Genomic DNA, 15,257 nt, shown 5'->3' with positions numbered 1-15,257 from the left:
TGAATAATTTAATATTTATTTTAAAATTAATTTATTTTTACATATACATACAGTGTAATACATTTCAAATAAATATAAAACGATGTTTATTAGTATATATTTTTATCTGCAAAATGTAATATTTCTTTTTAAAATGATTTAACATAAACGGTGGGGGGTGGGGTTGCTTTAAGAGGACTCAAAAACACATACAAACTCAGCTCTAGATGACTCAAGTTTCATTTCAGTCTGATCAGGAAGAAGACTTAAGAATCTGTCACCAAAAAAAGGTGCATGATGGGCATCTTCCTGCTGTGTTCATCTACAAATCATAACTCTCAATGTCAAAAGCTTTGTAACTGAGCCGTCACTAATTTAGATATAACGTCCTGAATTTCTGAGGTTACTTTGTCATTCAACCAGAGAAAAGCACGAAGAGAGACCTGAGAGTATGCCAGAAAATGGCTGAATAAATCATGTGTTAAAATTCATTAGCAAAGCCTTTCTGAGCACCAAAATGACAAGACATTAAATATGTATTATTTATTAAATGTCGGTACTTACGGAAAAGGGGGTCTAGTGATGTTAATTAGCCAGCCGTTCGGTCAAAAAGGACTGTTTTGAATGGAAAGTGAAAGCTAAATCCAGGCACATGTGGGTTTTTTTCCCCTTTCTAAATTGACTTAGGTGGAAATGAAGAGGCTAATTACAGCTGCTCTGAAATTCAAAGCTAATTTGGGGGCCAATATGACAGACTAACTGACATCCGCCATCAAGTGGCTTGTTGGAATGGCCACCAGGGATTTGAGTGTGTGTGTGGATAATCACACACTTGTTCACTGATGCACTCTTAACCAGCTCAGCCATGTAAGTGGCGGAGGACAGACACTAGCCTGTGTTTTACTGTGAATGTGATCGAAAGCTCTTAGACTGTTTGACGTGTGTGTGTTAGTGAGAGAGAGAGGCAGTTTGAGGTCACTTCTGTGATCTGGTAAAGTGGAAACGAGGATAGCCGTTATCCACTCAGAGAGAGCCACCCCACTGTTGGCTGCAAACTGGGAGAGAGAGGGAGAAAGGAAACAAGCGATGACTTGAGTTATAACTTCGTAACAGGTCTTTCTGTTGTTCAGGAGAGAGATGGTGAGAGTGAAAGTGAGGGGAGAGGGGTAATTATCGTCAGAAATGAGGCTCGGCGAACGATTCGCACTGCTGGGCCCGCTGATCTGGTCGCCACGGCAACGCCGACCCACTCATTTGCTTTGCAGATGAGTAATTACATCCAATTAGACTACTGAGAGAGTGAAAAAAGAGGAACAAATGGAAGAAGGGGTCTTTTGTTTCACACTGATAGCTGGAATATTAATAATTGGGCTGAAGATAAGATGGACAGTGATACTGTAACTAGGAGCTGAGTCGAAGTCTTTAGCAGTTCACACCTGAGAGCTTCACCTGCTTCCACACCGCACTCACTCTCCTGCTTATGGTCAAAGTCCCTTTAAGACAAGTCATTTCACTCGGCGGCCATCTTTGAGAAACATCTCGGACAAGCAAGTGCAGCTCCTATCTCTTTAAATGGGGATACTTCAAATTCTCCAAAGCTTAAATTGCATATTTGAAAATCACCAATGAAATCTGACAACAACTGTTTTAGAATTCTTTTTCTAAACGCTCGAATCATGACAAAAAAAACTAAAAAAATGTCAGGCTGGACCAAGCTAATGCTCATGCACAGTACTAAGCATGCGTCTCAGAACACTTGCCGTTTCTATAGGAACCGGAACTTGTAACGACTGCTGCAATGGCGGCGATTGACATTTTTCTTTAGAAGGCGGGACTTATTCCGCCATATTGCACGTTGCACTTTCTCCCATTTATAAGTATAACTATTAAAAAGTATTTAAAAATGTATGCGTAATCTATTTTAATATTTTATATTTAATCATTTACATTACTTATTTAATTATTTATGTAATTTATTTTACACAATATTGTTTTTTTATTTGATTATAATTTTTATTTTTTGTTGCACATTAGCATTGTGTTTTCATTAGTCAAGTTTTCTTTATAAAGAAATTTGGCAACAGTAATTGAAAGCGATACAGTTTTGCTGAAAAATTATTGCACACATGGCAAAACATTACTGACTGGTTTGTAATTTTGAAATGACTGGGAAATTTCATTTTGGAAATGTCAGCAAAACCCATTATGGGATGTTAACTCTGCAAGGGCCCCATCAGGCCCTGTTTTCATGTAAAAGTTCAACAAATAAAATTGATCCTGGTCATGTAGAGATACAGTTTCAAAACTGATTTGATTTGAACCCTGCTTTCAAATGGTTAATTTATATAAATAAAGACCCTAAAGATAGGGCTGTTCTCCATGGGTTTTTTCTGATTATATAAATGTGTGGCACATGCAGTGATATTGCCGTTCTCACTAACTCGTATGTCCAGACTGCAGTTAAACCCAGAAACAGAGATTTACAGCTCTAGCGCGCTGCCAGCTGAATTATCAAAAGCTCTGGTGATGTGCCGGAAATTGTGTTATTGATGAAGCGCTACACCAGATGTCCGTACAACTAAAACAGCATTCCAATGGTGTTCATTAGCAAACCATTAATTCGCACACATATTGTGGCGCACAGACTAAACACATTTCTGTAGCAGACACCCACATCGCCGCAACCCCCCGAGGTGATGCACGCTGCCTCTTGAACATGCTGCGAGAGAACATGTGTTGTTTTAGAAAGATCAGAGGAGAGCTATTATTTCTCTAACTTTGATGTCAGAGCAACTTTGCCCGATCCCTCTCTGTTTCTCACCTTTGCTTAAGTAAAAGTAAATCCTTTGTATGCTCTGAAAAGAAAATGAGCAGAGGAAGATAATCAGGCAACGGCTTGCTCCCAGATGGCTGCTTCTGCTGTCTTGCCATCCAACTGAAGAGCTCTTTTCAGCCTCATTTTATTCATATCCTTTTACACTGATGGCACTATCATTAGAGGCAATCTACCTGAACAATAAAGGTAATTTTCCCTGCCTTTATTAGATAAGACCTTCCTGACTGAGCGCCTTGTGCAGCTGAGGGCTAATTGTCCGTGTCAGCATAAACAAAGCAGCTGTGTACATCTGTTGTGTGTGTGAATGTCGGCTTTGTGTACTGCCTCTCCCAGTATCCTGTAATCGGCAGAATTAGGCAGATGGAACAGGAAGCCGCCATTGTGGTGTCCTGGCAATGTGCGACTCTTGGAATGCGTGCCGGCTCAGTTCCGCAAAGACAGTGCGGGAGGGGGGGGGGGGGGGGGGACGTTGCGCGTTCGCTAACCTGCGCCCTGTTCAGCCGTTTAACAAATGGAGGAGTCTGTATAGAGGTCGACTCTTGTTTGTTGTTAAAGATCTAATTAGAGAGTGCAGAAGAGGCAGCGGAAGCTTGTCTAATTAGCGGGGAGCAGAAAACCCACTTTAAAATTCAAGGACAACTGGCGATTAGAATGCACGTCGAAAAAATGGATTACGAAAAGAAAGGGTGTCTCTGGCCTTTGTTTTGCTGGTTTTTTTTTTTGTTGTTGTTGATGTTTTTTCGTTGTTGAGATCGAGCGTGAAAGTCGGTTTAGTCCTGAATAACAGTGTAGGGTGAGGAGAGAACGATCTAAAAGACTCATTAAAGACCCAGGATGCCTAGTGTTGACCTGGAACAGCCCCAGTGTGTCCCACACAGAACTCCATAGGAAGCTCCACAGATTTCTGTAGAATTGGACTGGTGGGCATTCATAATGTTGAACACATCCCTGACCCCTTTGTATGTTTGTATTTGATTGGTTTTAACTGCCAATAAGAATGCTCTCAGCTTCGTTTAAAAGAATGGTTCAGCCTAAAAAGAAAATTCTGTTATCATTTACTTGCTCTCATTTCAAGCCAGTATGATAAAAGATCATTTGAAAATATATTTGTTGTTTTTTTCAATTGGGTCACAAACAACATAGGACCCTACTGACTCTCATTGTATGGAGAAAAAAAACCAAAAACTTTTGTGTTGCTCAGAAGAAAGGAAATCGTACAGATTTGGAATGACATGAAGGTGAGTAAATGATGACAGAATTTTCAGTTTTGGGCAAACTGTTCCTTAAATGTGTTTAAGCTTTCAATTCAACAGTTTGAGAAAAAAATCGGGTCTGTCTGGGCTATATACATACATGTGTTTTTGTTTGAGTTCACTGAATTGTTCATGTGAAGCTCGAGTTTATACAGAGATGTAATTGGGATCATTACAGCGGCACATTTCTGTGATTCCTCAAGTCATGATTTACAGAAAGCAGGCGGTGTTGGAGTTGTGCCATTCTTCAACACTTGAGTGTAATTTGACAGGCAGGCGTTTTGCCCACAAACCGCGGACGGTGAGGGAAAGTTGCGAAGCTGATGAAAGAGAAGCTACTTAGAGATTCAGATTACTTTTGGCAGCTGTGGAGGGCATAATCAGCGCTGTGATGTTCGGCACTACTCCAGAACGCTCCTGCAGGTCCCAGACCCCAATGAAAAGCAAACATGCGGCAGGGGAGACGTAAGATGTAAAAGCCTGTGCGGTGGATCCTGGCTTTCTTTGATTGGATCATCTTGCTCTTTCTAGAAGGCCAATGAAGACATTTCATGCTCTCTGTATATTAAACCTGCACATAGGATTAAAGAGACCAGCTATAAATGTTAACTAGAGCCATCAAATAATGTCCTCTGAGGCATTCATAATCTGCCATCCTAATGAAAAGTGTGTCTGTTAAGGTCTAACATACTTTTTTGATGTTTATGGCCAATAAACATCACTGATAGTTTGTTGAACCACACAGTGAATGTGACAGCGTTTTATTTCTCACTATCCTATCCACCATATCTAATGTGTTCACACATAGGTATCTCTTAAGATCTTTGGTTTAGTGGGAATCATGCTGTGTAACTACTAACAAATTGAGTGTATGTGGGCATCATTCAGCCTCATGTCGTCACCTGTCAGTCACTTCATCTATTTGTATCACATAGTGTTGTGTATCAATGGCCGCGTCTCATCTCCTCTATGTATTTCCTAGGGTTCCCCGATTACGGCTTTTATTCTGGCCCCGGTGACCAGCGGGCCGCTCCCTGCTCCTTTGCCGACTATGCCACCTTGGGGCCCCATACGGGTCAGATGCTGCAAAGTGAGCACGTCACCTCCACCTGCAACTCACCCTCCCAGCACCACCCAAGCCCGGACCACTTCAAGAGCTCAGGTGTGTATGGCGTATTTTATCATAGACATGTTCTGCTTCTAACACCCATTCATTATGATATATTTGGAAATACCCCTTAATATTACATGAGTGTCCTTATGTTTTTTGTTTTTTTTTTACATACAGAGACAACCCACTCATGTACTGCATGTTTTACTGCAAAGAAATCAGTCCTACCTGTCTAAGATCACTCCTAACAATGCTTCATAAAATACTTAGGCATTGTTAGGATAAAATACTCTATCATATATTATTTATATATCTTAAATACATACTGTACAACATCTGTGGATGAAGTATAATATAGGGTTGACTCGTTTCAGTCTGTTCCTACATTGATTTTGAGATTCTCTTAGAAATCAGATTTAAAACCACCCTCCAGTCATGGTTTGAATCTGTGGACTGTCTGATGCACGTTAAGCCTCATTGTTTTGAAAGAGCCAGTGAAGTCACGCGTTGTGTGACCCATCTGCGGTGCGGTCCTAATCAGTGCCAGGCCAGGTGTCGTGGATCTTTGAGATTCAGCTCCTTCTGTCCTACTTCTCTTTGCCTCATTTCATTTGGCAGCCAACAGGAAAATGTCTGTAGTCCTCCCGCTTTACACCAGCGATTACATAGATGAAGTAGGTTTGGCCTTGAGCCCAACCTGTGCTCATTCTGCTGCCGGTAACTTTGGACTCACAGTACAAAGGCTAAAGCTAAATCCATTCCTAAGAGTACATGATTTAAATGGAAAAAAAACCCATTAGTGTTCTTGTTCATTCGCTGAAATGCGTCACATTATGGAAGTAAATGTGTTGGGGACACCATTACTGTTGACTTTAAGATCTCTCAAGTGCAATTAGACAAGTATTTAAAGAATACAATCTGTGAGTTCAGATCAGTCAATGATTTGCTACTTATTTTGTTGTATTGGCCTCCCACTTTTGCAACAAGTCTTTTCATCTGTTCCTTCTTGCTAGATTTTGACACATTTCTCCAGCTAAACAACAACAAAATATATTCTTTAGTTTTATTTTTTGTTGGCATTGGAAACAGAAACTCATCTACGACTTTGCTGCTTCAATTTATGACCTTAATATTGCTTTCAGTATGGGTTTAGAGCGTTTCCAGATAGCTCTATTAAATACAGACGCGCTACCTGATATGAAGGTCTGTCCAAATGTCTCTTGTATGCTTGTTGCTGTGGCAACTTGGACACAGTCAATGCATTGTGGGTCTTTCAGGGGTCAATACTGACACCATTGGTGTGTAGCTTTGTGTTAGACAATATCTATGTTTCTAAGTCTGTCCCTGCTCAGCAAAAACACTTTGTTATCCCGCCAAAGCATGTGCAGGGTGACATCGATTCAAACCCCAATGCTGGGAGCTAGAGCGGGACAGATGAGTCACCTGTGTCTCCAAAACACGCTGCGTAATCGCAGGCCGGCGGGTTTAATTAGCATGGGTGCTGCTAAGCTACCAGTCAAAGCCAATAAATGTAAGTCATGTTTAGCTATTAAAGCTAATAGCAGTAACAGTTTAGCCCCAGGGTTTAATTTGGAGCATAAATCCTTTTTCTGGCAAAGCGAGAGAAAGCACAGCACCTTTACAGAATCCAGCAATTATATGGAAGAAAGATTACAGTACACACATAAAATGACTGTAAAAGCGAGGTAAGCCGTAGATCTCAGGTAAGACATGGGAAACACGGCCAGGGACAGGAGGAGAGTTAGTTAGTTAGTGCTGTCTGTCATCACTAATTTAACACAATCTATGTCATTTAACCAAAAGCCACAGTATTAAATACTGCTAAATAAAAAATATTGCTGAACTTAATATTTATTTCTATATATATATATATATATATATTCAAATATATAAATGAATTCTTGAGATACTTGATTTTCACTTTCGCTTTAGAATTTGCACTCACAGACCAATCACAGCGCTTGTGGTCCGCGTAGAACTGACGCGTTGTTACATTTTTGGAGAGGTGCACGTCAGGGTACGCGTGCTACACACAGCCTGCGACGTACTGTAGCTACGGCGTGAGTTCGACGCAGAAGTATAAATTGGGCTTTACTCTTGTCACGTGATGCAGGAAATCTGACTCTTTCTGCACTGTATGGGGCAGAGCAGTCGCTTTCAATTTATAATTGTAGTGTTCGTTGTCCAACTGAACTAAATGCTTTTTATTTTAATTAATAAATGCTGCGTGCTCTGATGGGCAAGTAATGTAATCCGTGTACAGCCGACTACCGCAGTAAGCCTACATCATACACCTGCATCTCTTTCTCTAGTTTACACCTGTGCTGACTGCAGTCACTGATGTTCAGTTGTTGGAGGTCTCTCTAACTTCAACTGTATTCCGTCACTGTGAAGAGAGATTTAGGAAATGAGCAGTCACAAAGGAAGCTCGATCTTTACATGCGTGTTCATACTCACTTGAAATCTCAGCTCACAGCGTGCTCAGCACAGCAGGAAAGCCTGCATTTCTCACTGTCCTTCGATCAGACCTGCTGTACGGCATTCGATCAGACCAGGCTGCTTGCTGTTTTGCATAAATGTTGTGGGTGTTTTTAATCTATATGCTGTCCAATTGTGAAGGCGGTTCATAAAGGACATTATTGTATTTAAAAACTGAACAAGTGGACAGAATGCAGGTGTCTTAACACGGTGCTCATGGGAAAACTCCTTGCAATTATCAAAGATACCCATGTAGTTTGCATAGTCCAACAAATTTTTTTTAAACAGCACAAGCAACGGAAGAACTTCTGAACAGCCCCTGAAGATGTTATTTAGCTTTAAACACATTCGCATTGTTATAATGGTCATTATTCAATAAAAAATATTGTTCATACCATACAAGTAACGTGTCATACACTAGTTTGAATATATGATGATACAGCTGAATTTTCAGCATTATTACTCCTCTTCAGTGTCACATGATCCTTCAGAAATCATTCTAATATGCTGATTTAGTGATAAAGAAACATTTCTCATTATTATCAATGTTGAAAAAAGTTTTTGCTGCCTAATGTTTTTGTGGAAACTGATGCACTTTTAAATATTTTTTGAATACAAAGTTCAAATAGAGATATTTTGTAGCATTATAAATGTCTTTACTTTCACCGGATTAAAAGTATTATTTTCTTTTAAAATGTATATCTTACTGACCCCAGACTTTTGAACGGTAGTGTATGTATTCTTTCCCATGATTCTCTGTGCTGGAAGCTGTCTCTGCCACCTTAATCATGGATCTGATGTGTGTGTGTCCTGTACAGGTGCTAACCCTCCTCGGCCTGGAGGTTTCCCCGGTGCAAACAGTCCTGGACCCGTGGCAGACCTGTACGGCCCCAGCAGTCAGGACTCAGCTGTGGGAAATTACATCAGTGCTGCCAGCCCCCAGCCGGGCTCCGGGTTCAATCACAGTATCGCAGTGAGTACAGCGCTCTTTCACTCAAGACATCCAAAAGTACAGAGAAAGTTCTCACTTTTGTCCTTTTGTCCATCATAGTTTTTAATTCTATTCAACCTCCAACTGAGAAATAAGAGTCTGATTGGCTGTTCCCTCCATCATGACTCACTTTTTTATGCCAAGGACTTGATTGTCAGCGCAGCAATTTAGAAACGCAGCACTGGAAAAAAGAAGAAAAAAAAGAATATCAGAGGAATTAGTTCCATTCCACATGTTCAAAAATACTCCAATGAGTCACGAGTCTCCGTTAGACTGACACTTCTCGTCTCGCTGATGTTTTGTTTGGGGAATAAAAGCATCACAAACAGTTTAGAGAAAGCGAAAAGCTGCCATGGTTGGAAATGAGCAAATTGTCAAAAATCAGATGTCCCTGTAACTAGCAGATGCTCTTGACACCGTCTCCAAACAAAAGCCCCTGCGTTGCACAAAAACTTGCTTTAATTGGCTTTTGTCGGGGAGCGCACGGATTCTGTCTGCAGATGTCACGGACGTCAGGTTGCGGCTCGGTGTCAGCACGGATCTCAATTTGAAGAAGAAAGCATTTATAATGAGGTGCCAAATTGAAATTAAATTATTCACCCTGTTCTCACAAATCAGTTTCTTAACCAACTGAAGCACATGTTTTGATTTATGCGAGTGTTTGCAGCAGATTTCTACAGTTTTGTTGCTTGTGCGTGATCTGCTTTGAGGCCTGTTTTCATCTGCTGTATATGAAAGGTAAAGAATGATAGAGATGTAATTGTGGTGGATTAGTTAAATATTCTGTAATTATTTACTCAACTTGCTGTTCCAAACGTTGATAATATTTTTCATGGAAGCTCCTGAAAAATCACCATAATAGTGATCCGTACGACTGCCATGGTATATTCAAAGTCTTCAGAAATCAGACAATACTTTTGTCGCATTTTGGTTTGAGGAATAAAAATGTACTTTTGTTTTCATTGTTCTCAAATGTCTCATAACCAGCATGCGTCATCCATGGTTAAAATGTAAAAAGAATGACAGAAATATAATTTTTGTCTGAACTATTTCTAAACTTCTGAGCCAGAACCGGTGAGATTTTCCCATCAGAATAGAAAAATGATGTCCAGTGCAGTGGTTTTTCAATCCTGGTCATGGTGACTCATCGCTCTGCACATTTTGTACGTCTATCATATCTGACACACTTATTTCAGTTCATGGTCAGCTTTTGACTCCACTTTTAGACACTCACAAACTTCCCTAATTACTTCCTCTCGGGGAATCCCTGCCGCTATTGGACAGAGTCTACTCGTATGTACACTTCAGGCAGATCCATAGACCACAATGGAACAGTAATGAAACAAGTGAAGTCTGTGTTTTTGAACGAATCTTTTGAATTAATGATTTAATGACAAATAAAGTCACTTGTCGCCACCTACTGGTGTGACGATGTAATTGATGGTCTTTATTTGAAGTGAAGACCGAAAGGTTACTTACTCTATTTTGATCACTACCGTAGACATCAATGTTTATATCCAAACTATAGACTTTTATTCCAGTACTATAGACATAACCAAATTGTTGTCATTTAGGAATAAGATCGTTTTGATGTTTGAATCGAGATCGCGATCTTTTAACGGTTAATTGTGCAGATCTACAACAGCAACTCGCATGGTGGCCTCCCTAGCAGCTTTCAAGGGATCAAGGGCTTAGGGTGTTCGATTTAAAACCATTGCAAGGGTTCCGCCAGTAACGGGCACTCGTGCAACATAAGCAATGACATTCAGCCGAGTGAATGAGATGGAGGAAAGTTAGCGAGAGAAGGGCATGAAAAAGGTGAACTTAAACACAGCTATGGATCTTATTAGTTGATGATCTGAATCAGGTGTGTTAAATAAAGGAGACATAAAAAATGTGCAGAGCTGTGGATCCCCAGGACTAGGAATGAAAACTTGGCTGGTAGTTAAAAGGTTTGATTCTACAAACCTGATTCGTTAACTTTCACTATTAGGCCCTTGAGCAAGAGTAAGTCACTTTAAATGAAAAAAAAAAAAAAAACCTTGTTAAATGGTTAAATTGGTTGCTAATGTTGACGAATTGCAAATAAACAGCTGTTTATTGTGTATAAAGACAATTTATTGGTGACAGGAACATTAACTGCTGGTTAGAAACTGAAGTGAGCAGAAACTTGGGTCTTTTATTCTTCATTTCTGCCTCCTGGCATCTAAATAAAACATGGCACTGCATGAATTCATAACTTTATTCATCGGCATTAGTGTGTTTCTGAGCGAGAGCGTTTTGTGCTATGTGATTAATTCCAAATGTAGTGTGCGTTCGTTCAGCTGGACTGATAGATGTGTGTGTGTAGTTCTTGATGTCTCCGTGCAGAACATTAACACGGGAAATGACGCAGAACTAAAATGCTCGTCTCCATTTATTTTTCTGACACGTGTCACCAGTTCACCTCCTACTGGAAACCCCACCCCCACCTCTCTCTCTCTCTCTCTCTCTCTCTCTCTCTCTCTCTCTCTAACTTGTAGCTTTAACACACATCCAAGACAAAATAGTTTTATTACCCACAATTCTTAAAATGAGGAAGCCTGGTAGAAAAGCCAATATAAACTTAAGAGAGCCTTTCCTTCCTGCCCTCTAAAGCAGCGGGTGTGAGACTGACTTTGATTTATTCGTATGGATTAGACAGATCCGCTTCTGCCATGCACACAATAGTCTGATGACAGGCCCGATAAGCGGCTGTGTTTCTCAGAAAGGCTTGTTGACAGGTTGCCGTTTTGCCCTCTAAATCAGCCGTGTGGGTTTGTAAGTTCACAAACGCAGTCTGACAATGGGCAGGATTTATTTATTCAGGACTGATCAGCTCCACGGAAGAGGAATCACAGCAAATATGTTTTCTTCTTGAATTTTCCTTATGTTTTGACACCTCCGAGTTACTCTGATGTGGATTGTAGCAGCTTTATTCAGTAGCATAAAAGAAATGGCACTTTCAAAAAGCAAGAATCACACATTTAAGTAAACAACCCCTGATGTTTGGCCGTAAACAGATCTCCTGGATGAGAGCGGGTTTATAAAAACCAAAATATGTATTTTGTGAAATAAAAAAATATTAAAGTGTCCTGATTATTCTTTTTCAACAATTACCTTTCATGCAGTGTGTAATATAGCTGTTTGTGAATGTAAAAGGCCAGCAAAGTTTTAAAGGTTGAAGTACACAACAAATAAAATGAATGCCTCCTAAAAGAAAGAATCGAATCTGAACTGCCGAAACGAGTTGTCAGTAATTCAAGTCTCACTTCATGTTTCATACCTACAGAACATTGTACAAATTTGCACAATGCCAGCCTATGGTCTTCATTGGCTGCCCATGAACAACGTCTACTTTGACCCGCCCTCAAACACTGTAGTTGTAGCTGAGGTCTGGAAGAGTTTGGTTCGTGTTGTCGACATGTCGAGAAGATGCTGTTTTCAGTGCTGCAAATCCACTTTGCATGCACTTCCAAAGGATGAGGATTCGCACTGGAATTGATCGAGTAAAACCGACTCCATCGTTACTGTTCGTATCACTGTGTATCAAGCGCTGAGGAAGATCCAGAGCTGAAATTCAGATAATGCATGTTTAGTTTCCAATCACAACAGATTGGGCCGTCTGACCAATCAGAGCAGAGTAGGCTCTCGGAAAAGAGGGGTTTAGAGCGACTGAATCTTTGAACTAACCGTTTTCAGACTCTTTGAGAAATGAGGTGATGTGCAATGTATATTATGAGTAAAATAGTGGTTTTGACCTTGGATTCATGTAAACCTGTTGTAGGAGAGCTCCAAAATAAAATTAGAAACCTTTAAAATAGCCTAATAGTGGCACTTTTAAAAACAAATGGAAATGTTGATAGTGAACAAATCATTTTCTAAGTTGCTATTAGTCTGTGTAATCCCAATTAAGTCATTTAAAAAAATCGAATTTAAAATTTCTCTAAAAGACATGGAAATTCATGGACAAACCAGCATCCAAAACATCTGCTGGTGCCGAACTAACCATGCTTTTTACTTCATCAGGATGTCTGCTCTCAGTGACACTCAGATCACAGCTTTCATTGGCACTTTTATCATTTGTGAATAATTGTTCTCTTAAAGTGGAGTTCTTGATTCTGCACATGAGAGAAGAATGAATCAGTTCATAAAAGAGAAACGTGTGAATTATTCTGTGATAGATTCACACTACATCAGTGATTCTGCTCAACATCTTACACATTATCTGCTTTCAGGGTCCTTTGATCGCCACAGCATTTACAAATGGATACCACTGAAAGCGAAGCAAAGATGCAGCACCAACTCATTGAAGGTATGCACATTTTTCTGAAAACTTCATTCTGATTCTTTTACTGTATGTAGCCATTCATAGTCTAAACAAGAATGATTAAAAAAAAAACACTTAAGGTAGCAAATGTTTGTGGTTTCCTGTTCTATAATGCATCATCTGTTTTGAATCACCAGAATTCATCTGGAGGCCCTGGGAAAATGAAACCAACCCAGAGTCTCTGATTGGTTCATGTACAGTTGATGTCATAAAGACTTCAAGCACTACAGGTTCTGATTGGTGAAAGGACAAGGGGGGGTGGACCCAAATAAAGAAGAAAAACATCTCAGAAAACAAAACATCACAACTGCTGTTAACAGTAATCCAGCCCTCCTGTCACTGCAGGACTCTCTGCTTTTCTTTTTTGTCCCCTTTCTGTACGCTTTTTAAATGACTTCGGCTTTTAGAGAGAAATACTTAGACGAATGAATTTTTCAGTTGCGATTGTCACAATTCTTTTAAGTTTCTTTGCTCATTTTAAGTGTTCACAAGTGTTGTCCGAATCAATTTTGATGCCAGTTAAAAAAAATTATTTTGCACACTTGGACAGACGCCGCACTGAAAGACACCACGCCATTCATCCATTGAAAAAAAGAAAAAAAAAAGAAAATTACTTAATCTTAGTAGCTGTTTTTAATTGTGAAGTCTCATTGTTGATCATAATGACCTATTTTTGGGCAATACAGAGGGAGAGGACTCCAATATTTTTATGGTCCTTTTTATATATATCTATATCTATCTATCTGTGTTTGTTGTTGTTGTCATTTAGAAAAAAAAAGTATACTGTAACATTTGTTTTCAAACATGGTGGTTTCAAATATAAGAGAAAGAAATGTAACTGTAAATATACTTCACTGCATATAACCAGGTCAGGCATATTTTTCTGATGGTGTTTCGAAAAAAAAATCAGGGTGAAATTAATTGACGTATGATGGTGAGAAAAAAAAAAAAACCTCCAGTAACACATGATTTTTCTAATTAGTGTATACACATGACATGAGCTGAATCATTTTACAGGTGTGATACCAGCATACTCACGGACATTACATGAGCTGAATCTTTCCTCATTCACCGTGGAGTTTCAGAAACACCACTCCCGTCCAAAGCACACTGTGTGTAGTGATCAACGAAAGGACGTTTTCCTGTGTTCTGCACATTCGGACATTTTTATACTCTTGAGAAGAAGAAAAAAAAAAAAGAAACTTACTATGTTGTCTATTGTTGTTAATGTTGTCTAATAGAGGACGTTCCTCTTGATTTTGGAACCTGTCGTGGACTGTACGTGAACGAAGCAGTTTATTTCACTTTTGACTGAAGCAAACAAACATTTTTAATGAATCATACCTCAGTCCTGTGAGATTTCATTTATTCTGAGTAAATCAAGTGTACGGAGGAAGCTTTGCACTGTGTACAAAAAGAATGGCGATTTTCTCTTTGCACATGCTAGCTGTCACGAGTGACCTTACGGAGATTTGATGTATGAAAAATTGTTGCTTTTTATTTTTCTGCCACTGGCGTCCAGAACGCAGGTTGAGAAGAAGCCAAACGAAAAGCAATCTATTACTGGTGTGCTTCGAATCCATTTCAAGGACATAGTGAACCTTTTATCTGAAATATTGACATATTTTAATATACAGCCAGTTGAAGACACTGAAGAAAAAAAAATAATAATGTTGACCCGAAACCTAGAGCTGCTGATTTCTTTTTCAAGTTGAAAAGCTGTTTTAGGTCAAACACATATATATATAAATATATAAATTGCAAATTTTTAATGTTAAATGATCTGATATGTATATTCTGGTGTAAATGTGTCTTTTTCTTTTTCCTGCTGCAGATGTAAACTGTTTTATTTGGTGTAGTCTGGTGGCCAGAGGCACACGCTCTAAACGCCAGAGCCTCGAAAAGATTTATAGAGCCAGTCACGTAATAATATTTAAACAAACGAAGGGAACGGAGCGAGGGAAGAAAACTATTGTAATGTTCAAATGTAAAAAAAACAAATCATTAAAAATGAAACCAAGATGTTTGTTCAGTGATTTCAATTTTGATTCAGGTTATTTTTGTGGTGGTTGTTGTTAATGACCTCCCCCCCCCCCTTTCTTCATTTACCTTTTCAAAGTGTCATTTAACAGCAGTTTGAACAGAATGTGAGACCAGAAATCATCTCCTAGTATTACACTGAATACACACACTTACACTGAAGTAATTAGCTGACTATACACACTATACACAGTATGTCA

At 39.4% G+C, this 15,257-nt stretch overlaps 1 protein-coding gene across 5 annotated transcripts in view; it reads left to right on the top strand.

Moving 5' to 3' along the window:
* The window catches only part of msi2a (musashi RNA-binding protein 2a), a 186,933-nt gene extending 171,927 nt beyond the window's left edge, over window positions 1-15,006 (top strand). For all 5 annotated transcript variants that reach the window (XM_079861554.1, XM_079861553.1, XM_079861551.1 and 2 more), the window contains 4 exons: window positions 5,051-5,230; window positions 8,497-8,651; window positions 12,926-13,002; window positions 13,155-15,006. In XM_079861554.1, coding sequence (XP_079717680.1) covers window positions 5,051-5,230; window positions 8,497-8,651; window positions 12,926-12,967 — 377 coding nt within the window. In that variant the 3' untranslated portion in view covers window positions 12,968-13,002; window positions 13,155-15,006. The remainder of the gene's footprint in view (window positions 1-5,050; window positions 5,231-8,496; window positions 8,652-12,925; window positions 13,003-13,154) is intronic.
* The last annotated feature ends 251 nt before the right edge of the window (window positions 15,007-15,257 follow it).

The sequence above is a fragment of the Squalius cephalus genome, assembly GCF_949319135.1.
Source record: "Squalius cephalus genome assembly, chromosome: 24".
In the NCBI taxonomy this organism is placed as follows: domain Eukaryota; kingdom Metazoa; phylum Chordata; class Actinopteri; order Cypriniformes; family Leuciscidae; genus Squalius; species Squalius cephalus.
The sequence above is the reverse complement of the archived record's forward strand: the minus strand, read 5'-3'. Positions and strand labels throughout refer to the sequence as shown.